The 26,678-nt window shown below is 35.7% G+C and overlaps 1 protein-coding gene across 1 annotated transcript; it reads right to left on the bottom strand.

The window, feature by feature from the left end:
* Positions 1-313: 313 nt before the first annotated feature.
* On the bottom strand, positions 314-26,678 carry LOC131078895 (serine/threonine-protein kinase PCRK1). The gene is made up of 4 exons (XM_058016718.2): positions 25,924-26,678; positions 20,875-21,135; positions 7,110-7,232; positions 314-1,288 (listed from the first exon to the last, which is right to left on the bottom strand). The coding sequence occupies exons 1-4, from the start codon at positions 26,296-26,298 to the stop codon at positions 734-736; spliced, it is 1,314 nt and encodes a 437-aa protein (XP_057872701.1). The 5' UTR covers positions 26,299-26,678; the 3' UTR covers positions 314-733.

The raw sequence follows: 26,678 nt of genomic DNA, 5'->3' as shown, positions 1-26,678 counted from the left end.
ATATATGTTTGTTCTGTTAGAAGAAAAATTATATCACTTATTCAAATTAGTTCCTATGAACACAATCAAATTAGTTCCTATGAAAACAAATGACAGACAACAGTGAGCTAGAGACAACCCACCAAACTGTGGTAAGAGCAAAAACCAGATTATATTTTTCAAGATAATATCGCATAATCAGGTGGATACTAATTAAGATTTATAAAAATTAAACTACACTAATATTCCTATACCTTTTTCTACTGATCCAGGAAAAACAAATCATATGATATGTTTTCTGTAAAATTTACTTCTTATAATGCAGAGACACCTGTTAAAAAAATTCAGTTTGTCTTAATAAAGTTTTGGCGTGCATAAAATCACTTTCCTTTGAAATCAGTATGACAATATTCTTTTAAGTCCTTTGGAAAAAGAACAATGGCATCGATTGCCATGTTAACTGTAACATCTATAATTACATACAAGCCTTATAAATCTGAATCAGTCACACTGACACACAGTTGCCACAGACATTTTAGCTTTCTTCTTCAATGGAAATCATTTTTCTCAATTACCTGCATTGTTTGCTTTGATTTTGCTGGGGTTGTGTTTTATTAGATCTCTTAGATACTCATTGAGTATCTAAGATAAACAATTTACAAGATACGTTGTCTACATAGATAAACCATATTTTCTTGTAAGGGTGATAAGTTAGAACATATTGCCACTGTTAAAAAAGATAATCACCAATTAATCATGATTTCTCTTGCTTCCCTGGGGATCCATGCCCATTTAGTGTTGTGACCTTCTTTCTGCTTCTAAGATTAATAATGTGTTTCAAAAGAAGAAAATGCCTCTTAGAACAGACTGGTTTCTTTTCATTTTCCTTACTCACACTGGCAGTGCATCTTTCAGTCCTTGGAGAAGCAGCAATGGATTGAGGACTTAGTGGTTCAGAGGATTCAACTATACGCTTCAATTGTTTTACCACCTCACTCATCTTAGGACGGGATTTCGGCTGTTTTACCAAACATCTATGGGCCAGATAAGCAATCTTTTGTGCTTCTCTAAGAGAATATTTCCCCTCCAGTCTTGGGTCCAATATTTGACGAAACTTTTTGCTTTCAGATAAAAATGGCTTCACCCACTCAAGAAGTTTTTGTTCATGCTTTGGACGATTCTTATCCACGGATCTTCTTCCTGTGAGCAATTCATACAACACTACTCCAAAGCTCCAAACATCACTCTTTGCCGTAAGATGCCCCGTCTGAACATATTCTGGGGCTGCATATCCTGCAGTGCCAACAACCTGATAGAAGCAAATGCAAATACATCTCTCCAGTCATTACGTTGTTATGTGTTTTACTTCAAAAAAGAAAGATGATGACTCGCCATATTTCTTTTAATGTTCTGATATGTACAACATATACACAGTACACTGCAAAAAAAAATTGCTTCATACATTATACATAAAGAAAATGGGTATAAGCAAACTTCATACAAGCAATTCAACAAGTGGAGGTATTAATGATAATCAATACGCATATAAGAAAGAGGCTCAAGGAGGACTAAAAAATAGTTCTTTCCTCGATGAAGGAATCCGTTTCAGAATGGAAAGCTTTTTAACTTTTAGATAAGTTGTCCAAGAGATCAGCATGTAGTACGCAAGAAAGATTTTCAGCCAGTGAAAAGTCTTGCAGAAATTGCATTTGATTTGAACTACAAGGACAAAAATTACCAACAAAAAAAGTAACCAGGCAAGAGAATGAATTTGAGTTTCAACATTGTTTTGTCCAATTAATAGGCATTTTTTATGACCCTCGTATAAAGAATTAGTTACATATTGACAGAACCATGACCATTTATGATTAGATTATCCCTTTGCAAATTGGCCATGCTTCCATACCATGACGATCTTGTATTTCGCTATAATCAGACACGATATATTTACTTCATCATACTTAGGTGCTGTTTCTAGAAGTGTTTGACCAGGAGAAAAAATGCATTCGTGTCAATTAAGCACAAATTCCCAAGTCTGGAATTTCCTTCTGATTAATTTTTCTACAGAAATTTCAACATTTAATTTCCTCATGCATTCCCATAAAAAATTTAGGTGAGAGAATGCTCAATCTATTTTGATCATGATCCATAAATTGAGACATGTTTAGTGCACCTGAAGTTGATAAACACTATTTCTGAATCACAAACCATGAAGAGTTACTGACAACACTAGCATTGCTTTGTTTCTGGAGTACATCTACAGCTTTTTATATATATAGTTTTAACTTTTAAGTGCTAAAGTTGGCATAGAATGGAAAACATAGAGCACAACGCAAAGGATAAGGACGGAAAAACTATGGAAGGAGCCAAAAAGTCATACAATGACACCCTGAATGTAAGATGGTAAAGAAACACGGGCTGAAGCAATGTTTGACGTAAGATTTGGAAGAAACTGTAATGTCCCTTTTTGGGATATTCCTGGGTTTTGCCCTAAAACAATAATTCCAACTCAACATGAGTATTGCATTATACTTATAAATATAACTAATCAAAAATGATGAAATTTTATTATGACATTCAATTTATAATTCTATGAATAATTGTGAAAATACAACTTATCTTGATTTTCTGCAATAATACTTCAAACTGTCTTGCCAAAGATCAACAATACTCAGATCAATAAATCACAGCACAATACTCAATTGATCGAATCAAATCTGCTGAGTTAAAAGGCCCCATCCCTAACTCAACAATGACCCCATAAGACAGTTTGAAGAAGTATTATTGCAGAAAATCAAGATAAGTTCCTCATCCCTAGCTCAACAATGACCCCATAAGACCCAATGAGCTCGGACCCCGTCCGATGACAATACTGAGAAACCCATCCAGTGACAGTACTGAGGACCCCATCCCTAACTTGCCAAAGGGCAGGAAAAGACCTTGTCCTTCCAAACCTTAGCCCACCCCATGGGCCCGGACCCTGTCCAATTCGCAAGTGCTAACTAGAATTCAGAATTGATATCTTGATAGATTATTGCTGACTGCTTGATCTCTATTTATTGACATTTCTTGAAGGATTGATGAGTTGATGCTTAAATGTTGCTTGAATGAATTGATGCATGAATGTTTGATGTTCGAATGATTAATATTTGAATAATTGAGGTTTATACTTTATATAACGGTTTGATTGATTGATTGTTGTTGAATGACTGATATTAGATGATTGAGGTTTGTATAATTATTTGATACATAGTTTTAAGACTCGTGGACTCGCCACGGACTCGCAAGTCCAGTGGCGCCATGAGTCGACTCACCATGGACTCGCGAGGCAAGTCTTAGCGAGTCTTTTTGAAAGACTTGCACGAGTCTTTCACTTGGACTCGCAAGTCTTTTGACTAGACTCGTGCAACCCAGAAAACACATCAAAAAATTATCTAAATCTTTTTTTTCAAGTCAGTCTCATTCCCTTCATCAGAATATATACATGAAATATAACATTTAAGTATAAGAAAGGAAAAAGACCTTTAAGTTATATTTCATGTATATATTGGCAAGATGTTTGAGAGTGGTTTCAGATCTCTAGGAATTAAAATGCAAATTCTAGGTTTTAGAAGATCTTTTAGATTTTCAGACTTAGTCAAATTTCAGTAACCTGTAGGCTCCTATTAGCATTCTCTCGCCCTCTCTATCTCAATCACTTTATCTGCCTCGAATTTTAGACCTATCTGTCTCCCTATCACTCTTCCTCTATCCCATCTCTCTACCACTCTCTATCTCAGTCTCTCCTCTCTCCCCCAAGATCTAGACCTATCATTATATGTAATTTTGTAAAAATTTATGAACTTATGCTTCTATTATACATTTTAAAGTTTGAACCTGAGTATGAATGATGAAATTTCTAATATTGAGTGTTTGGAGATCATATGACGTGTAATGTTTCAATTATGGCTCTTATGTTCTCTAAATGCATTAATTTCTTTATATTTTTTTTGTAAAACCATGGTTTTTTTTTTTTGGCCAAGTCTTTCGCGAGTCTGAGTCCGTGGCGAGTCCGAATTTTAAAACTTTGATTTGATAGATAGATTGATTGTTGTTGTTAAAACTTAAATGGATTTCTGATTTTGTATATAGCTGAAAGAACTGATATTTGATAATGAATTCTTGAATTGATTATTCTCCCTTCACTCCTTCCTTCTTTGCTTGGAGGATTGATTTGCCCTTTATACCCATTTTTTTAAGTAGTCACCACCCTTCACGAGGAATGAGTCGCCACCCTTCATTGCTGCCTTTGAGTATAATAATTGATTTCCACATTGATTTCCTTCATTCCCTGATGATGATTTATGGATGTCCTTCTCAAATGATCTCCCTTTTATATCTCATGTTTGAGGGAGTCACAACTCTTCATTTCATGCCTTTTGACCATTCATTAAACTTAATCAAATTTTAACTATATTATAATTATATTAAACATTTCATATTGGACTATTTATTAGTGAAATGATCACACACATTTTAAACACGTGTCCACTCGTTTCACTAGTAAATAGTCCAATAAGAAATGTTTATATGTATATGTATATGTATACAATTTAAATATTTCTTATTCATTAGTATTTTCATTATATATTTTTATAGTTAATTATAACTTTTGGATAAGCTTACAAATTCTCACACCTTGTTCCACGTGCAACCTATCCTCTCTCCCTCTCCTTTCCCATCTCTTTTTAGTCTATCTGGGTCTGCAACTAATAAGTTTTTTCTCCTTAAGCTATTTTACATCCTGATGATGGATCACGGAATGTGAACCAAAACATTGATTAAAAAACTCACACAAAATCTAATCCAGAAATAACAACTATTAGTTGATTGGGTTTGGTACTGATAATTAGATCCTGCTGTGGTTCAGAGCTGACCTCCTGGTTTGGAAATGTCTCAACTGTTGATGCTTTAACTGATAGACTTTTGACTAAGGTTTGATATAACAGAATAATTGACTATATGTTCCTATTTTATTAGTCAATCAGTTATTCTTTTTGGACTATATTAAACAATGCTGCTAAGCTGATAAACATTCTAAAGTTCATCATCTACCATAATCTTGAATGTAACCAATGTTAGTGTAATGTCCCCTATCAGAACACTACCAGTTTCCCAATAGTTAAATACATCATTTAACATCATTATGTCTTAAATTAGGTTATCGAGATTAGAAGTAAATATAATGCAATAAATAACTAATTAAATTTAGGTTTTGCCCTCACTTCTTCCCTAACCCTACCAAAGTTGGTGGAATTACTGTGCTAGGGCATTTGGAAACAGTCTACGAGCAGACTCCCTCAAGGTTTCTTAGGAACATATGTTTATGCCCATCTCGGGACTCTTCCTCAAGGCTTCAGAAATATATGTCCTTACCCATCTTGGGATTTACCCATCTAGTGACCAAATGACTCCGGCTCTCTCTACACAAACCCCTATCCCTACATAGGCATTAGCGGATGACTAAGGACTGGGCTATATATAATAGTCTTTCATGTACTATGAATGTATATGAAATTAAGTATGACTGTCATACATATTGCAGTCTATATTAATATTACTACTAAATTCTGCATAAGAACATTATCAGGCTTCATATATTAAGCATACATATTCGGCACATCCCCATGCATACCACCAAGAACAAAGATGTCACTGCCTGTAAATAACAGATCTGATCTGTTCTGATTGATGGTGATCTCATTGGATGCTTTTCATTCCTTTCCTTTATATCTCTCCATGTGAGAGAGAGGTTACGCCTCTTCATCATGTATGCCCTTTGGCAATAGACACTCTCTTTCACCATTAGCACCCTTTGAAAGAGTGCAACTCTTCATTGTTTCTGCCCTTTGAAAGGGACACAACCTTTCCCAATCAGATCTGCACATCTTATTTAAATCAGATCTGCACTTCTGATTCCCAAATTATCCCCCCTTCAAATGAGTTCTCCTCCCTTTTATACCTCATATTTGGGGGAGTCACAACTTATCATTTCATGCCTTTTGATCATTCATTAACTTTAATCAAATTTTAATTATATTTTTTTATATTTTTATTTTTATTCTTTTGTATTATAATTTTATTATTATTATTATTTATTATTAAATTAAATTTCAAAGTGGGGACATTACAGTTAGCTGTTGATGTTATTGAACTGGTTGTATTAGCCGATTATGTAAAACTGTTGTATGCAATACATACACTGTGGCTGATGGCTGTTGCTATGTTTTGTTTGTAAAATATTATATGCCTAGCTGAGGCTGATGCGTTCTCCTTGACATATCTATACATTGTAACCTGTTTCCTTTTAGTAATATATCATTGATTTTTAAAATAATAATTATAGTAACTATCCACTTGAAGGAGAAAGTGGGGCACCCCCCTTATCTTCAGTTATATGCAGATCTACTCACAATCAATAAATGAACTTGGGCAAAGTTTGTTGGAGTTGTTTTGACATGCATTCGTGATAGGTAGTTTAAGTTACGATGAGTTTAGAATTACAGTACTTGAGGTTAGTGTACTACGAATTGACAATAGTTGACTGTGTGACTAACAATTGAGCGACTTGAGAGTCTCAAAAAATCATCACCCTCCATAGGGAATTTATTATGTGTTATGCATATCCATTTGGCTGCTGTAATTCCAGAAGAAGTGGTGCAGATTTTTTCAATTATCATTTCTCATCTTACACATAATTTCATTACATGACATTGATTTCTTATTCACATTGAAGTCCAATTTGGTAAGTTATTCTACATGAGCCAATTTATGTTTGTATAGTGCTTGTGAATCTAGAATATAAACCTTTTAAGCCTCATTTCATGTTTGCTTCTTTCATGCACAGATCTGTAGCACTCTCGAAATATGAGATTCTAAACATTGTTAAGCATGTGTGTGCATGATAAACCCTTTTTTCATGATTTGCTTGCAGATATTCACCCATCTGTTAAGTTCATTAATAGACAAATGAAAAAATTCTAACCTCTTTTTGGGGCAAATCCTAAGTAACAACCAAAATTTATAACAGCACTAATAACAAGCAGACATAGAAGAAATAAACATATGTGCATGATCTACTATATGCATACCGCTGTGGACACATGGCTGATCCCTCCAGTTGGTCCTTGCCGAGCCAATCCAAAATCTGACAATTTTGGATCGAAATTCTCATCTAAAAGTATATTAGATGATTTAAAATCACGAAAGATTATCTGCAGCACCATGAATAGTGAAATATGTTTGGTTAGAGAAAAGCTCTCGAGATTATATTACACTGAAAAAATATCTGGCTAAAATGATTGTACTGTTTTGAAATAAGCACAAAATATTGGTTACTTTTGTTTTCTGGTGTTGGAGAGAAGATAAAACTTTTACATCTTATGATAAGTTGGAAGTATTTCAAGTACTTTATATGTGACATAACGTTGTGGGATTTGGCAAAGGGTTTCTCACCAATATTCTGCCATGTTCAGAATGTCATTTAATTAATGGGGGAATATGTATCTGTCGATTTGTAAAAAGAAGCAAATATTATAATTGTTAAAGGATAAGTCTGTTACGGTAAAAGATTAAACATACTCTTTGCTACTGAGATATCTTTGCAATCTGTTTCATTAAAAATAGGACAGTTATTTGTTATGACTTGTCCTCTCAATTTCTTCTAGTTCAGAAGTTTTTTGATAGTCATTTAGCAAGCATATCTTTAAGCAAATCAGAATCATCAATTCTTTTAAATGGAAGTTATTGATAATAAGGCATAAGCTTCATCAAATGGTCTTGTCAAGAGCTTCATCAAAGCACAGAAAACAAAATGATGACTGTTGCAGTAAATCTTTAATAATATCTTGATGCATTTTCATTAGTATATCCAGATTTAATGTCTTCTTTTTTTGAATGTTGTCACGTACCTTACTTTTAAGATGCATCTCCAATAAAACATAAGGCAATGCTATAGCATTCAAATAAAGAAGCGTTATATCTGAATATGCTAATGAAAATCAGTCCAGATGTTACCGAAGGTTTTTAATGCATGCAACATTTAATGTGAAAAGAGTAAAAATTGAGTGACAAGTTATCACCACAATTCTCTTTTTTATTTTTTTATTTTGATAAACCAGAGGTATCCCCATGCATCTCATCTCAGCGTCCCACCAGACCTTACCACAATTCTAATTTTTGCTCAAACAACTTACAAGCAAATTGAATTCCAACCATGAATCCAGTCCTTTTTGTAATCTATAAGAGTCAAAATACTTAAGTAGTTCTTCAGTGTCCATAGCTTACTTATTTTATAATCATGACAAATTTATTTTTGTTTAATCAGAAAGATCTCTTACAGTAGCAAGAGAAAACAGAAACAGAAGTTTACCGTTTGACAATTGAAATAAGTGTTGAAATGCCCTACCATCTTGAGGAGTGAATATACAGTGTCCTAAAGCCAAAGTCAACGGTTGCACTTGCAGACTACTATTAAAAATTATGTCAGCATACCATCTTACCTCAAATTGCATAAAACCTGTATGATTCAATGAAAAATGAAACAAGACATTACATAAATCATAATTATAAGGTCTATCTTTGCTTAACTCATTATTATAGGGTTTTGAAAGATATTACAAAGGATCATTTTCCATATAAGTTTTTTCTTTCTAGACAGGAATAGTGAAAATTCATTCTTCAAAGTTCAAACAATCCAGATATGTTTACCACTAGGTTAGTCAATATTGTTTGTTTGTTGACAGCATAGTTCAAAAACTTGCAGACTCGAAGTATTCACAACAAAACACACAAGTTCAAGTTAAAAACCTGCCAGACAGCACATAATAGCAGTCCACAGCAAGAAAAGCATCAAAACACTTCATTTTTTTTTTAATATCTTCTTCCAATTCTTACTCCTCCAGCACATTGACAACATTCAGTGCATTTACAAGTGATTTCAAGGATGTTGCGTGATTTTGGACTGATTCGATGACTGACAAGTTTTTTGGCAGCACTGCAAGGTATGTGACCTAACCATGTCCCTGCTTGTGCTTTTAAATTTCAGATTTTCATTTTGCTTTTCCCTCTCATTCTAAGGTTTTATTTTTCTCTTTTTCCTTTTTCCTTTTTGCTGTTATTTAGCTAGCTGCTAAAATTTACATTTTACAATCTTTATTTTTTTAAATTTGTGCTTGGGTTTCAAATTCAGTTTTTTGTTTGAGACAGCATCTACCATAGGCCCTACTTTGAAGCATAGAACCCCAGAAAAAGAAACAGGACAAGTAGAGTGTAATTATTGTGGAAAGAAGATCAGAGGCATCAACTGCTTCAAATATCATATTGCATGGACAAAAATCAGTAGCAGCACGAGATGTTATTATGAATATGATCACATACTAAGTGTTTTAATGCTTTTCTAGCCACTATGATCACATATGACACAATAGTGGAGACTGAACACCATGCTGTTCAAAATATGATCGTATGACCGTTGAACTTGACACTTGCAAGTAATAACTATAATCAATGATATGTACTGAACTTATTTTTTAGCTATAAGTAAGAAAGAGATTATCAGTTCTCTAAAGTCAGGTTTATTATTGTGCATGTTTTTAAATATTATTTTGACATTTTGTAAAAGAATGTGTTTTTTAAGGTTTGGAAATCTTCCTTAGACACTGAGTCCAGGTTAAATTTGGGTATGTCAAGTTTCGCTGGGTTTTTCAACTATGATTGACAGCATAGTAGCATACTGAATGCATCAGACTATAAATTATTTCCAATTCCTCTTCATAGTAATTATAAGTAGTTCATAACATTTCTTAAGCAAGTACCTCTAGAGGTTTATTGAGAATTACTTACTACAGAAATGTGGCACAAGACGAATCTAATTGCTGTAATGATTCCCTGACCTAAATTCAACTGGCCTTTGACTATTACATAGCTTGTACTGGAAAAAAATCATCAATATGTTTACAATATCAATAAACAGATACCAATGTCCCATAACAGACCTACTAATTGGGAACACTTTGACCATATAAAGAACTCCGTTGCACCTCCATCATGTTAAGCACATTATTATAAGATACTTGTAATGTCCTCAACCCGATATTTATTAATAATTTTAGATCTGCAAATAAACTTACAAGATATTCTGCAAATAACATTGAAAACTATCTAAACTAGGCAGCTAGTCTTGTGCCAAAGAGACCAATTTAAATGAAACCTTAGAGAATGTTATTGAAATTGATTTTTCTGATATGAGCATCATATAATCAGGTCTGAAACTGATTAATAAAAGCAGCAACATAAAATCTCTCAAACTCTAAAATATTAAACAAACCCACAAATATCACTCCCATTTGAGTGTAATGATAGATACCCGTTTAGAAGGATGTGGTCGTCCATATTCTTTTGGTGAACTCATAACTTGTTGTAAGCACATGGTTTGATTCAAAGTGTATTCACCCATGCCTTTGTCCTGATATTTCCCTTTAAGCTCACCTTGTTTTGATGTTGAAGGTTTTAATGATTCAGGGTCAATGTATGCAGAAGAAGGGATAGCTTCTCTATTAATTGGAATGATTGTCTCAGCTTTTGGTCTCAAGTTATTGCAGTATATAAATGAATTAGGATCACCATTAACTGTTACTTCAACTTCAAAAACTTGCCAAGAGGACTGCTTCTATAGAAATTCTCCTGGTTAAGAATAATATTTGTTCCCCAAAGGCATCCTATCATATCCAATCACAAAACTGCCATTTTCAAGTAACGTTGATTATTTGCCTTTTGTACATCCAAGTTATTTAGATGAGATCGGAAAACATGTCCTGAAAGAGCATTCACATCTGTATCCCCACAATTTGCCCAAATCACTTAAAACACCACAAATGTCACTATTTGACTTCCAAATGGAAAATACATAATATATAGTTTGTTACAAATATTATAACAGAAACATACTGCTGTAATGCACCCACAAATAACTTACAACAACAGCAAACACACAACTATGCTCATTAAACCACTCCAAACTACTCCAATTAAAGTCCTGCAAACTGAAATAAAGAAAATAACAAATCTCCTATCTTCCTTCAACCCCAAATGCAAACTCTGGATGAGATTGCCCATTGTGTACAAAGTGGTTTCTGTCCTCTGACCAGTTTCTGCTCATGGGTTTTCATCCACAAGCCTCATACTCCAACGGGGTTTTGACCATTGAAAAATCTTCCTGCAAATCTGCAAATATGAGAAAAAAAGTGATATCAAGAATACCCTCAAAATGACCAAAATTACAATATTTGTATCCATCCCACATGCAACATTTGAGCGCTCAAATCCAAACTTCCTCCATGGGAATTCTTGTTAAATTGGTTATGACAACTGCCCAAAAGTCACCATTGAATTATCAAAGATTCTTCTCCACTTGTAACAATGGAAACTTTCTAAAATTCATCATGCAACAACTTTCCACTCCCCTTTTGCTTGCCAAATTTGCTCTTGGTGGGAAAATCATTCATTACAAATATTTTAATTTCCCACTCTACTCTTCCTTGGCAAATTTGCTCTTGGTGGTAAAATAACTAATTAGAAATATTCCAATTTCCCTCTCCACTCTTGGTGGGAAAATCACTAATTAGCAGTGTTCCACGGGCGTTGGGAACGGAGGGACGCGGGGACGCGTTTTTGGGATGGGGGGACCAAGGGCCTAGGTTTGGGGACGGCGGGGGGGGCGGCGGTGTGGTGGTGCTGATATAGTTATACATATACATATAGTACTTGAAAAACTAGTTTTGAAAAGATGTATGACAGTATTACAGTATAAGAATTACATTTCAAATGAGACTACAGGAAATTTGAAATACTAAATCTAAATACCAAGATTTCTTCAATGCTAATTGTGTTGAAATATGGAGCATAATCAGACTCGGAGGTTAAATTTTCCCTACTTCTATCGGCGCAGCTTCCCCCTATATTTTTCAACGGGGGTTTGGGAGCAGCGCCCGCAAGTTGGGGTCAAGGGGCATCGCCCCTTGCGGGGTCAAGGGGCAGCGCCCCGCAAGGCCAAAAATACTTTTATTATTTTCTAAAGGCATCAGGTGTTATTTTTCTATTGGCCCACATCCAATTAGGGTTACCCCTTAACCCCACAAAAAGTCACATGTTTATAAAAAAATGCTTTTTTTGTTTGCTTTTGACGTGGGTGACGGGAGACGTCTGGGCGTCTCCCCGTCCCTCGAGAGACGTCTGCACGTCTCTTGAGAGACGGGGAGACGCCCAGACGTCTCCCAAGGACACGCCCAGACGTCTCTTGAGAGATGTCTGCACGTCGGGGAGACGCCTCGGCGTCCTGGTGGCGCTTGGGTGGCAGTAGCGAGAGACGTGGCCAAAAAGGGGGGGGGCGCGTCCTCATGGAACACTGTTAATTAGAAATATTTCAAACTTCTCATTATGGCATAAAGTCCAACGTCCCACTAACTGTTTCCAAATATTTAATTTTATATTTATATGTCCTTTTGATATTGAGAATGTCTGGACATTCATAAATATTAAATTAATTTTTTCTCCCTAAGCTTGTCCAATCAACCCACGGAAGAATAAAATGGGTTAATATTGACCAAAATCCAATTTTTCAAAAGGGCACATGACAATACTGATGCAAAAGAGGCTCATATCCACCATAATACAGAGGATAGATTTTGACTTCTCAAGACAATAATATCCAATAAAATGGTCCACTCATCTAAAAGCTTATCATGTTTCAAGGTAATTGCAACCTTTGGGACTAACTAGTTATACAATACAAATTAAACTGAATAGCATAAATGTTATGTCCCTTTTAATAAAATTCATGTTGTGGATCAAAAGTCCTTTTTCCATTATTTTTGGTGAGCTAAGTCTAATTGATCCCAACTTCCCTGGTCTCAATTCCTCTAAGTGTAGAGGGTTTTGTGTCCCAATTCTTGCATGTGAGCATTTTATCAGGGTTTCCAATTTTGCCATCTCAGCATACCTTCCTGCTGAATCCCACTCTTTCCTTTCCTCTTATCAGAGTTTCAGACTTTTCTGTCTAGTAAATGACTGCCCATTTTGAAAATAATCTTGATTCAGCCCATTAAACTTGGGAATAATTTATACTTTTCTAAATAATCACCAATAAAGTTGAAGTAAATTGAATCAAGGATAAGTTTCCCAAAATCAAAGACACAAGTTTCTTCATAGCCCACTTAAAGAAGACTTGTCTCAATGGTCTCTTCTTTGTAGGGGACAAGAACCCCTAGATTCCTTTTTTTAGGTGTCATCAGCAGGGCATGAGATAAGTTCATAATTTTCCAGACCATGGTTCCCCTCAAAAGTGGGTTCTAGTAACATTGTACAGCAAAAATAAAACAGAAGTCAAGGCCTCCTTAAAGTTGTCAAAGACCTGAGTGGCTGCATGTGCCTAGACATAATGATACTATTTCAAGAGCAGAGCCAACAGTGCTGCAATCAATGAATAGATTCTGACAAACTTATGATAGTAGCCTGTCAGATCCAAGAAACCTCAAAGGCCCTCGCTAGCCTTTAAAATGAGATACACAAGTATTAGCTTTATATTTTTTTAAGATTACTTTTACTCATTCCCGAACACCACACATCCCAAACACTCAACCTCCTTAACTCGAAAAGCACATTTCAATACTTGGCATATGGTTGAATCTTAACTGTCTCACAAATTCACCTGGTGCATTGTCCATATGCTAAAGGCCATCCTCCCATGTCGTACACTAGATGAGGATGTAGAATATAAAACTAGTACAATATTCATGAAAGTTTTGGAGATTGAATTCATGACTCTCTAAAAGGTAGTCAGAGTATTACGATAGCAAATGGCATCAATGGTAAATCATAATGGCCCTCATGGGTTTGCAACTTCATTTTGGGAAAACCCTCCCTGATTCTAGTTTACTGATACCATCAACAAAAATCTAATTTTGGTTGCTTCATGCAGCTCATCAAGTAATTCATCAATAACATGAATAGGAAACTCATCTTCAAGTATGATATTTTCAGTTCATTTTAGTCAGGATGCTTATCCAAGAAGTATCATTAATCCTAACCCCATGTCTACAGATGCTACACAATGTTTTTGTTGAAGCAAATAATTCTTGCATATAACCTATCAAATATCATCTCTTAGATTTACTCTTGATCATACAGATAATAAATAGACTTGATGTTAGGGGATTGACACACAAAACAATGGTATGATCCTACTCATGTACAGGCAAGAGGCGTTTGGAATAACCTGAAGATTTCTGCTTAAGTATGTTCTACGTGTCTTGCCAAACAGATTGGGTTTCCTGCTGGCCCCTACTCCTCAAACCCTATTCTTAAGAAGATTATCCATTTAACTGTAATTGATTGCTTGATTGGGAGGGGTCCCAAGTCAACTAATTTAATATTCTTTGTCCTCCATGACAATTTTTAAAATATCATGGTGAAAATGCCCATCGTTGAGCCCTTGGACACCCAAACAATTACTCTGCCCCCTTATACATAGGCGAAGGATTGCAAATTGTCCATAAAATTTTTAATGCTATGACACATGCTTCCATAATTGATGGTTCCCATCGACACGTAAATATAGGCACTGGGTAAGCAATGCAATTCCATTGAGTCATCAATTTCTTGTCAATGAAATTGTTGCTTACTGCCTTAGTCAATCAGCTCAACTACGTTCTGTTTCTTTAAAATCCCTTAGTCTGCAGCATCTGTACCCAGTTGATGACTGCCAAAACATGATGAGAGATTGTGGGAATCTCAATCTTGGGTGGCTGATCTTCAAGATTATCCAAAGGACACTCGTCTTGTTCCTAGTACTCAGTATCTTCAATTGTCGAGTTCTCAATGATCAAGAAATTTCTCAGACCACTTGTGGTCCTTTAATGGAGATAACATAAAATATTACCTTTGTGTTCCTCAAGTTGTTGTATAAGATGAGTAGACTGATTAGGACAGTGGTGGACACTACCCCTATCATAAGTCCCTAAGGTACCTAGAAGAATTTACAGCTACCCAAGCCCTTCACTTCAATGCTTCAACTGGCTAGTGGCAACCTTAATAGATCTTGAAAGTTAATTTTTTTTTTGTTTGAATTGGTCCCATAATCTTCAATGTGTTGTTCTACCAGATTAGCATCCTCTAAAGAATAAACCACTGTTGCTAACCTTTGGTTTTGTAGCTTGTACTCCATCACAGGCCCAATTTGTTGAAGTTTGATGAATTGACCAACGTAACCCCTATTTCACTCAGGCATGCACACAATAACCCACCCTCCTGTAAATTGGCTACAAATACTTGGCCTGAAAGAGACTGATGGCAGCAGTGGAGACCAAACCACGCCAGAATAACAGAAATAGCCAATGCTGCAAAAAGTGGCTGCTTCAACAAAAGATCAACAGAAAATAAGAGAGGAAACAACAATGTCTATTTGAAAATTTGAGACTAGATTCACATCGTTTCTCCCTGCCTAAATCCCTGATGTTTGCCTAGCTGTCAACCTGGTACCACTTGTAAAAATATTTCTTATAACAACATAAAAGGACCAAAGTGAACCAGAATAACAGAAATGAACAATGGTGCCCAAATACTATGTTACTGGATTCTACGAAAACAGGTGCTGAATTGCAAAAATACAGTTCAGGTATGGGTTCAGCTACTGGTTCATCTTGGAGTTCAACAAGGGGTTTGGGCTGGACATCCTGGGAACCCGCATCAAAATCAGAAAAATAAGTACCCTAAGCGCTGCCTTTGTATGAAAATCTGTTTTTTCAGAAAATAGAAAACCTCTTTATGTCAAGTATCTCTTGGAATCTGCTCAATAGAACACAAATCTGTTGGAATCTGGGGAAAATTGTTGTTGATAGCAAGCACTTTTCATTGAGATTTGATAAAGAATTCACTGTCACTGGAAGCCGCTCCTCTGTTGTATCTTATTGTGGCCCTGCTCTGCTTACCTCGTGAAGATTACACCTGCTACAAAGAAGTCCGACGCTGCATTCCAATTGCCCTGTCTTCAATATATATCTGCAGCTTTGAATTGCTATTTAAAACTCAATCTTCTATATGGTTCCTGATTCGACTTATATGAAAAGGAAAGGGTCTTTTATAGTCCACGATGCCAGCAATACAGATGGGTTAGAGCAATATGGGACTACCTCGTACTCCTTGCAGGAGGTACCTAACTGCACTATAAACAAGGCGTACATACCTTACCCCCTTGTGGGATTTGAACTTGTGACCTCTCTTTCAAGAGCACAAGTTCACCACTATGCCATCTCAGGTACATATTTTCGTGTAATGAAATAAATGTTGAGAGATTGTTATATATTTAATTTTATTTAGAAAAATATAGGTAAATTACACGAAAAATATTATATTTGTTAATTATTCCACTTAAAAAATTATTATATCATTATATTGTAATTAATTATTATATTATTATTATATTATCATATCATTATATTTTTATTTAATATTTGTTCATAATCTTATGAAAAAAAGTGGATTTTGGAATTCACGAAAGGACACCTTCAATCTTCCATAATTAATAATATTAAATTGAGATAATTATAAAGTTAACTTGATTAGAATCGATTGATCACTTAAACTCAAATTGAGTGGTAGTTGAGAGGTGGAAGTGAAGCTATAATTAACATTAAATAATTAAAAATAATATAAAATTTAAAAAAAATTCTTTTCATGCATTTATAATGAAATATTGTATTTATACTTTATGCAGATGGAGGATTATTTTGTAATTATGCTTACATATGTTCATTTATGGACTATTATAATATATGTCAACTTTTATTAAATTTTTTTAATAAAATATTATATTATATAACACATGATTTTTATTAATTATAAAATAAGCAATACATTTGAAAACATAAGGTTTATCTATCCCAATCCACCAGCCTAATTCAGTGACTATCCATAAAACCATAACCATCCCCAACTCCATCATACATATTCCGGAGCACCATTTTCTGCATATTACATCCGCCATATCTATGGACCATAAACCAAAGTGGTCCCCAAGACTAGACTATACATTCGAACAATACCAAACCCCCATTCCAATTTCGACATGGAAAAACAAAAAAACTACAGACTATACAAAATTGTGGGCAGAGACACCCATGCCCAAACCCCTGTTCAAATACTGACATAAAATTATCAAAAAACTATCAATGCTACAAAATTGTGGGCGAAGCCACGCAAAAACACCCAACCCGTCCCTCAGACTGACTACCTAGCTCATTGCTGCATCAACTTCCCAAGTCTATTGTTCCAATAGTCTTCTGGATTGAAACTTGGACCTTCACCGCCTTGTTTCCTTTTCTCCTCCTGGAGCTGGCGCCGCTCAATCTCCTTTTCCCAGACAAATTCCTTTAATCCTTCCCATTCGATTAGGGCCTCCTCACCGCTCATCTTTGTTCATCCCATCCTTCCAAAGAAAAAAGGGTCTAAATTCTTCGGTCTATTCTCCAGTGCAGATACCCTCACTCACCTATTGTCGCAAGCCCTTCCCTTGAACAGCCCTTGCCAACAAAGATTTTAGTCCAAAGAGGTAAATCTCCGGAACACAGGCCTGCAACACCCACTCCACCTCTTCCTTGGTGCCCAAATCCAACCCCCAAGCTACCATCATGGACACTACATCCACATTTGTTTGAAACCTAAATTCCTAGTAACAAGTCCAAAATTTGAATGAAGATTGGCTCCTCGTGCTTAAAAATTCCACCAAAGAAAGCGAGTTGCTGTTTAGACATCGAGAGAATGAAATTTGCCTCCATGGTCACCCTTTTGCAACAGTTCACCAACTCGAATACCCTCACTTTCTCTCTTTACAACTTGCTTTGGGAGGAGAAAAAGGCCCAAAAGGTCCCTTTATCCCACATCGCCCATCCTGGCCATACACAACCATCACCCCCACATTAGCTTTGGCGTACTATTCTCCTCGTGCGACAACTCAATACCTTGAAAATCTTCCCAAATCTCCCTCCCTTGCATTCCATTTAATGGTGCCCCCACATTTGATAGCATGTCTGCCACTATATCGCCTTCCCGCATTATGTGAGATACTTGAATGTTTTCAACTTCATTTAATTCTTTAGTTAATACTTCTATTAACTTATTCAATTTCCATGACGACACTTCTCTTTTGATGAGGGCGTTGACAATGATCAACGAATCTCCCTCAAGGTGTAATTTCGATACCTTCATTCTTTTGGCCATCCACACATCCCATAACATCACTAGAGCCTCTACATCATTATTGGTCCCTTCTAGAAGTTGTCTTGCACCAAGGGCTAGAATATCACCCTTCCAATTGCACGCAACATATCCAACACTAGATGGACCTAGATTCCCTTTTGACGCACCATCAAAGTTGATTTTTATCCATCCCTGATCTAGTTTAAGCCATTCCACTTTGTTTTTGTCTTGTCCAATTGGATCAGCCTAAGAGAGCCCATTAATGGGCCTTATATAACATATTATTAATATATGAAACATTATAATTATATTTATATTAATATTATGTATATAATATATATTTATATAAATATAGTATAGATATCTTAAATACATCTATCTAAAAACGGACATGGGATATTACTCGAGTTACTCTGTTTACCTAAAGAGTTACTTTATTTAGTAATTAATAATTATTTTGTTTTATTGTATGTTATTTATTTAAGAATCAATTAATTTTACTTCAAAACTATTTTAAAATTATTTTATTTTTATTAATAGAAATGGTATTTTATTTTATTTTATTTTTATTAATAGAAATGTTATTTTATTTTATTTTATTTACTTTAAAGTTTAAATAAAAATCAGAACTAGAAAATGGAACTGAGTAGATTTGTAGTGCAATGCCAGTTTGAAGGGGCAACCTCCCAATACAATAATAATTCAATAATAGTTCAATGGCGTGACACAAATGACAACAAGAGTCACAAATAGCCTATAACCCAACTAAGCATTTTAAATGAAAGTGCCACATGTCAGCCACTCCATAGCCCAACCACACATTATGAAAATGACTTTTACAAGGGTTAGGGGTATAACACATGAACATGGCAAATCCAGTCAAACTTACAAAGGATCATAATCACTAGCCATTAGAACCATGTCAATAGGTTGTGAAAACAGCTTCTTGTACTCATCCCAGTTGATAATCTCGAAAGGGAAATTGCAAGCCAGCATGTTGCTTTCTTGCCATAAATCTGACGCATTGCAGAGAGATGCTAGAAGTCAATAGTAGTTTTTTTTTTGTTTTTTGTTTTTTTCATTTTAAAATTGAGTGCAACTTAAAGAAAAGCATCCATTCTATAAGAAATCTCACAGTTACTCAGGATTATATTGAACTAATGCCAGTTTAACCTTGTATTTTAATCTTGAACCTATTACCATAATCATTCAGAGAGAGCTTTGGATAGTGAACTGAGACTGCTTGCTCAAGATGGGGTGAATGAGAACGCTTGTGACTGGGTGATTACGACAACATTTGGATCCCTGTTGAAAACATTTGCTTGATCTTTATATTTACTTTGACTTGAGTTCGGCCAAAAAACACTTTCCAATTCTCGTAGTTTGCACGATACATAGAGAAATCAGTGGAAAATACCCCGAAATTGTACTTTCAAACTAGAGAATATGTTCCTAAAAATGGTCCTTGACATTTCATGGAAAATGGAAACTACTCCCAATATGTTTGCCAAAGTTCAAGGATGACACATAGGCCCTCATACAAAAGTCTGTTGGCTACAGAGCCTACAGAGATATAGAATCTAAGCGATATGAAAACTAAATTGAATTTCATCTAAAAAAATTTGCCCTTACCAGATTGACAATGACAAAGTTCTATTATAAAGGAGATTATTCTGGACTAAAGGCAGGTAGAATTTAAAATAATATTAATAGTCATGTGAACAAGAACAAAGGGCTTTGATACCTGCCTTTGGAACTGTCACCGATTTTCCATACTCTCTGATGCATAGCACTGCTAAGTAAATGCCACATGAACAGTTCATGATGACTTCAAATTTGATTGTGACATAAATACAATTGCTAACCTTGAGGTTTGTCTCCAAAAGTAAGCAATGTTAATTCTGGAAAAAATCACATACATACAAAATCCTTAAGAGCGAGGAATAATTAGTTCATGAAAACGTGTGACTGATGATTTAAAATATCATTCTACTATGAATGTGTGTAAGTGCATGCGTGCTTTTCACATGATCATCAAGTAATAATTCAACAAGATGCACATGTATAAATCCTTGGGAACAAAAATTTTAATTTCTGACCTAAGGTTATATACAATCCCCATATTGATCTAAATTGTAAATAAGCAAAGACACTCGTGGAAGGCCATACCACAGTTCCAACTGTGGGAGAAGTTATAGTTATCTTAAAGCCTTTGTGTTTAAAAGGGTTCATCTTCTTGTTAGTTATTCTGGAAAAATACAACATGCTGTGCAAGCTTCCCTATCATGTTGATTAACAGGCACATTCCCCAAGAAAAAACCCTTTACAATCAGCAAACACCATCCTGGCATTCAAATTTGTCTCGGCACTAATTATATTCAAACGGGGGAGTAGGATGAGTTAAGACTGCATAAATATTACATAGAGGCAAGAATCCCTATATAGGAAAAAAATTCAGACTCTTTGCTAGTAAAGGGTGCATAATGAACTTTGATTTCTCCTAGGGAACTATAAAACTGTTAATAGTCAAATTATTTGATAAGGTAATCAACTCTCAATGAAGTTAGACATTAACTATAAAATGAAGTGCACTAGATGATCACGAACCTGGACATCCAATTCCTCGTGCAGATTAGCCAAACCACAAGCTGCACCCAAGGCTATCTTTAGTCTCACGGGCCATGGCAGAACTGGTAGTGCCCTACTAAACAAATGGTCTTCAAGGCTCTTGTTACGCATAAACTCGTAGACCAAGAGCCGCTGAATACCTCTTTCATCATCTTCAGCACAATAACCTACCAATTTGACTAAATTGGGATGCTCAACAAGTCCAAGAAAGTGCACTTCCGTCAGCCACTCCTTGTGGCCCTGGACAATTAACAAGTCAAATTTTTAATATTAATAATAAACATCTATAAGGTGTTAGAACTTGCTCAAGTTACTGTTAGATCTCAACTAAGATCTCAAATCAAGCTACAGAATCTTTGGAAAAGCAAAACAAACATTTATAACCATACACATTTCAAAACTTATATATCTCTTGAATATTTAGCATAGATGATCACTAAAGCATTGTTCATTTGGGAAGCTGTTTCCATTTGTGGATTTAGATGCAGATATTTGAGCTTGTTTGTGAGTGATTCAGCATAACCGAGGGCCAAAAAATGAGGAGACAAGTTAAAACATGTTAGAAAAGCCCACAATGTAAAGAAAAATATAATTAAATGTTGAAACAAACTTCTTGATTTTTGCCAGGTTAAATAATATCTCATTCACTAGCATGTCAACAAGCCTTTTGAAGGACTAGTTTCAATGTATGCTATTCTTCTTTATTTATTAGTCCAGATATTTTAGTAGGCACCTATTATCCAGATTCTTTGTTCAACATCGATAGCACTTTTTCTGCCAATCAAACACAATATGCACAGAATTCAACCAATGAATGACAGAAGGCCAACTACCAAACACATGAGCAGCCGACTGTCAAACTTGTGGAGTTTATAATCCAGTAAATACAAATTAATGCCTTTGATGAGCTGTACAGCAGAAAGATAAGAAAGCAAATAATGAAAGGCTTCAGCAACAATAATATTCAACATGGATCCAAAATAGCCCAAAACAATCTGAAATGTATCTGTTGATAAAGAAAGGAAATAAAGTGTGAAAAAACAAGGAAAACAAATCCAAGAACTCTGAGCATGGCTACAATGAAAAATCCGTTCAATTCTATCCTAAGCTTTCCCAAATCAATATTGATAAAGAGAATGTTCTATCTAGATAAGCAAATCCACTCCACACCTTCCCAACAGCAAAATATTGTCAAAAGATTAACTGCTCTTGATAAGGGTAGTTTCTTCCAGCCAAACAGTTTTTAGTAATTGGGTTTAAGAAGAAACAAATTTAATATTGCCCTGGTTATTAAGATTACCTAAATGTTTAGTAGTGCAAGGCTTCTTGATAGACTTTTAGCAGATTGTGACATGCAAAGTCCAAAATGACTTTGTAAAAATCAAAAGCAAATCCATTAACACCAAATTTTGTCAATTCTTAGGGTCTTATCTTTGGCTATTTGAATTAACACTTGATGGAACTCCTTATGGGATACTGATTGATCACCAAAAATCTTTTTGGGAATTCCAGCATTTGAACGGTACCCACATTAAGGCATATTTGCGTGGCCACCTTGTGCTCATACATGAGCTCTCATGAGCGGGAGGCAAGATTGTAATGAGACACAAACTGTTGGAAGTTATCAAGCAAAGTTGTTATCTGCTAGCATAGAATTTTAATGGATTTGAGGTGCTCAGATGTCTATTTGACTGAAGGCCAATTAAAAAATGGAAACTTGTCAATACAAACTAACTGCAGTTCCAGCAGGATTTAATGTCAGGAAAAAAATAAAAATAATATATGGATAAACAAAGCCATTTCCATTGAGTTCTCACGTGTTTCCTCTCAGTTAAGTTGTATCTCTAATTTCTGTTATACAGTATCCATATAGTTACAAGATCTTCTTGAGGAACTTCTTTGTGAGTTATTTTCACAATCACATATGTTAGATAAGAAGCATTTCATAGTGAATAAACTAAACATTGCATTAGCCAATCAATTTATGTTAGAGATAAATTACAGTGAGTGAATATTGCATCTGTCCCCATTAGAACAATACAAAATCTTGGCAAAACCAAAATAATGCATTATGCCCTAAATGCTGCAGCTGCTATTTATTGAAAACCGTGATGGAATTGTCTCTGAGGTTGGACAACATGTGATAGATCATCTTCACTTTCTAGCCTCTCCATAGTGATACTTTCACATCAATAATGTAATCTATTTTGCACTTAGCTTGCAGATGCCTAACGTGCATCCTTGGGATATTGTACATGTTCTTGCACTCAAGAATTTTGCAGCTCCAACCATACCGACATGTTAGACAACAGGATCAAGAATATAAGAAGGGTGGAACTGATCACTCTTGGAAAACAAAACCCCAAAAGGTTCTGGAAAGAGCTGCAACAAAAGAGAAAACAAATAAAGAACAGTATCACAAGATCTTGAATATGCAAAGTTGTTATATGAGCATGACCAAGATAAACAGGAACCCCCAGTAATCAATGTCAATTCTGAACTTTTTAGCACTGAAGATATCAAACAGGGCATAAGAAGGCTTGCAGGAGGAAAGGCACAGGACATAGATGGGCTACAAGCAGAATACCTAAAGTGGGGCATTGAAGCCCTTGCACCTCATATCAAACACATCTTCAACAATGTAACTCAATAGGGTTTCCCAGAAAATTGGACAACCAGCGTTGTGATCCCTCTTTACAAAAGCAGGGATCGAAACAATCTATCAAATTACCGCACTATTATGATCAACCCACTTATTGGGAAGTTGTTTGGAAGCATGATTGAACACATGATTAGCAGCTGGGCAGAAAATAGAGGGAAAAGAGCCAAGGGTCAGGCGGGTTTTAGATCAAAACACTCTACTATAGACCATGGTGTTATACTTAGGTTTTTGGTTGAAAAATTTTGGAATACTCAAGGGGGCGAGGCTTTTTGCTGCTTTGTAGACTTTAGAGAAGCCTTTGATACAGTTCCACGGGATAAACTGTGGCATAGGATGGAGGAATTGGGAGTTCCAATTGGGCTTAGGGCTGCTGTCCATAGGCTTTATGAGCAGGTCAAGGCTAAAATCAAAACCTCAGAGGGAATATCAGAGTCTTTTGGCATTGATATTGGTGTCAAACAAGGTTGCCCTCTTTCTCCAACACTGTTTGGGTTATATATTGACAAGCTGGAAGAGTGGCTAAACAAGAATAGCAGCGAAGGAGTCCAGTTGGCTAATTATGTAATAAAGCTACTTCTATATGCAGATGATCTCATCTTAATAGTTAAATCTGCAAAGGGTTTGAGAGAACACTTGAAAACGCTTGAAGTCTTTTGCCAGGAAGTCGAGATGCAAGAGAATATTAGCAAGACCAAAGTTATGATCTTCTCTTTGAGAAGAAATAAAAAAGATACAAGACGATTTTCTATTTGAAGGCAGCCCGTTGGAAGTAGTGAACGAGTGCAAATATCTTCGACTCGGTTTTCACAACAAGCTTAATTGGGAAACTTGTAGAGCAAAGAGAATTCAAGGTGGATGGAAGGCATTGAACGCACTACAAAATAGATGTAGAAATGCTGAACTTTGGGATTGGAAAAGCAAGAGAATGCTTTTTGGTTTGCTGGTCACTCCAGTGATTCTATACAGATGTGAAATTTGGGGCAACAGTATGTCAGATCAGAAATGGAGACAATTGGAAAGAATCCAAAAACACCTAATCATAAGTACTTTCAAAATTAAAACTGCCATCCCATATGAGATTCTTTTAGCTAAAACCGGTACCTATCCCCTGGAAGCTTTAGCGATGGTTCGTTTAGTAAACCATCTAAAGAAGATTCAAAATATGGAAAAGCATTGTTGGCCTAAAGCTGATTATGAGGGAAAGACTAGATAAAAGGAAGAACACATGGATGAGACAAAATGACAATTGGATGAGCAAATGGGGCATTAGTATACAAGAATGTCCAAACACCAATGAAGAAATAAAAAAATTTGTGAAGGGAAAGTTCAGGAGCAGTTTATGGACAAAACAAGTTGGACGTAAAAAAACCTATTATATCACAGAATTCAACCCCATAGGAGATCGTGAAGAAAAAGCCTACATAGGAGCAAATATTAAATGGAAAGCAAAAAATCTAATGGCTCAATTAAGAACCAGCTCTCATCACTCGAGGTGTGAAACAAGTGGATGGATGATGCCTAAAGAAGAGTGGGAAAAGAGGATATGCTTATTTTGCAACGCAGGAGCAGTAGAGACCAAGCGACATTTTGTTTTGGAATGCTCGGCTTACAGTGACATCCGGATCATTTATGAAGACATTTTGAAAACAGACAATTTAAACACTTTGTTTGAAGAAACAAACCTCGAAAAAACAGCGACTTTGTTGATAAAAATTCACTGAAGAAGAAAAGTTCTTGAAACGAGGTTACAGGCAGATTAAGATCATGGTGCCCTGACTTTGTGGGGTGTGTGCTGTCCATGGGTCCCATAGGCTGCTTTGGCCTCGTGGACATTATTAAAATCCTTCATTTCATTTCATTTGGAGAGCTTGACCCGGAACATCCACAAGATAAGATAATTCCACTTTCAAAGTCCATAAAGCCTATATATTAAGTAGGACATATCAAACTATTTTTGCTTGTCTTGTACATTGTTTATACTGATTTCTAGTTACACAATGGATATGCATATACAAATTGTTTCTCGTATCACCAGTCAAAGCTTCGAACAGATCTTGGGCGAACTATTATTAGCTCAATTGGAAAAAAAATAGGTTCAAATAGTGGGAGACAAGATGAAGCGTTTTGAGATTGGGCTAAAATGTTAGTGATTCTAATGCGGATCCAACATTCAATTTTGAGGAGGCATAAAAAGTTATAGTATCAAAATTGGGGGAACAACCCCACCCAACATCCAAAGAGCAATGTCATGTGCAAGTCACAGGTGAATTTGAAGTAAAAATAACCCATCTAAGGGCAAGATTGCCCCACAAGAGAAACGTATATAGCACTCAGGAAATTAAAAGGGAAAGAGGGAGAATATTGACCTGTAATCCTTTGTTGTTGAGTCTTTTCACTGCTACCTCAATTTTAGTTTGTGGGTCATCGAGGCTCTTGATCAAGCCCTTGTAAACACAACCAAATCCACCTTCTCCGACCATAAGCCCTCTGTTGAAATTCCTGGTAGCAGACCTCAGCTCAGCAAAGGTAAAAACCCTGAGATTGATGGGTTTCTGAGAAGAGATCTTTATAATATTACTGGGTTCATCTGGGGGATCAATTTTCACATCATCTGCAATCCTATCAGAATTAATCCTCACCTGCTCAATATCAGAGAAGGAAGAACATGATGCTTTTCTTCTTTGGAACGGTGATTCATCATCCTTCGTCTGGTCTCCATTGAAAAACAAGCACTTCATCATTCCAACCCTAGATCAAGCCCAGATTCCCAACAACACAACAAAACACCGAGGGCCTTAAATAATGACAACCACTTTACTAAATCGGTATCTTTTGTGTGTATGCCATGCTTGTTCTGCTGCTAATTCTGCAACAATTCACGCCTCGGACTGAAATGGGTAGGCAATTACCTGCCTTGGAGTGAAATGGGCATGCAGTTTCGTGCATTGAATCGAAATGGGTGGGACACATTTCTGACTACTTGTTCTGTTTATTATTATTCCACATGGAGTCAACAATCCATCTCATTCATCCCAAAAACAGCCGATCTCTTCATTGGTTTGTACTAATGCCTTCTTTATGAGGGAACACGTTTTTTTACTGTGCCATGTTAAATCTTCAG

The sequence above is a fragment of the Cryptomeria japonica genome, chromosome 2 (genome assembly GCF_030272615.1).
Source record: "Cryptomeria japonica chromosome 2, Sugi_1.0, whole genome shotgun sequence".
NCBI lineage: Eukaryota > Viridiplantae > Streptophyta > Pinopsida > Cupressales > Cupressaceae > Cryptomeria > Cryptomeria japonica.
The sequence above is the reverse complement of the archived record's forward strand: the minus strand, read 5'-3'. Positions and strand labels throughout refer to the sequence as shown.

What these genes read in the sequence shown, in the direction of transcription:
- LOC131078895 (XM_058016718.2), bottom strand. Translation starts at nt 26,298, where the DNA reads ATGATGAAGTGCTTGTTTTTCAATGGAGACCAGACGAAGGATGATGAA. An exon ending in TCAACAACAAAGGATTACAG is followed by an intron (nt 21,136 to 25,923) that starts GTCAATATTCTC and finishes TTAATTGTCCAG; the next exon opens with GGCCACAAGGAGTGGCTGAC. An exon ending in TCAGCCATGTGTCCACAGCG is followed by an intron (nt 1,289 to 7,109) that starts GTATGCATATAG and finishes TGCTTCTATCAG; the next exon opens with GTTGTTGGCACTGCAGGATA.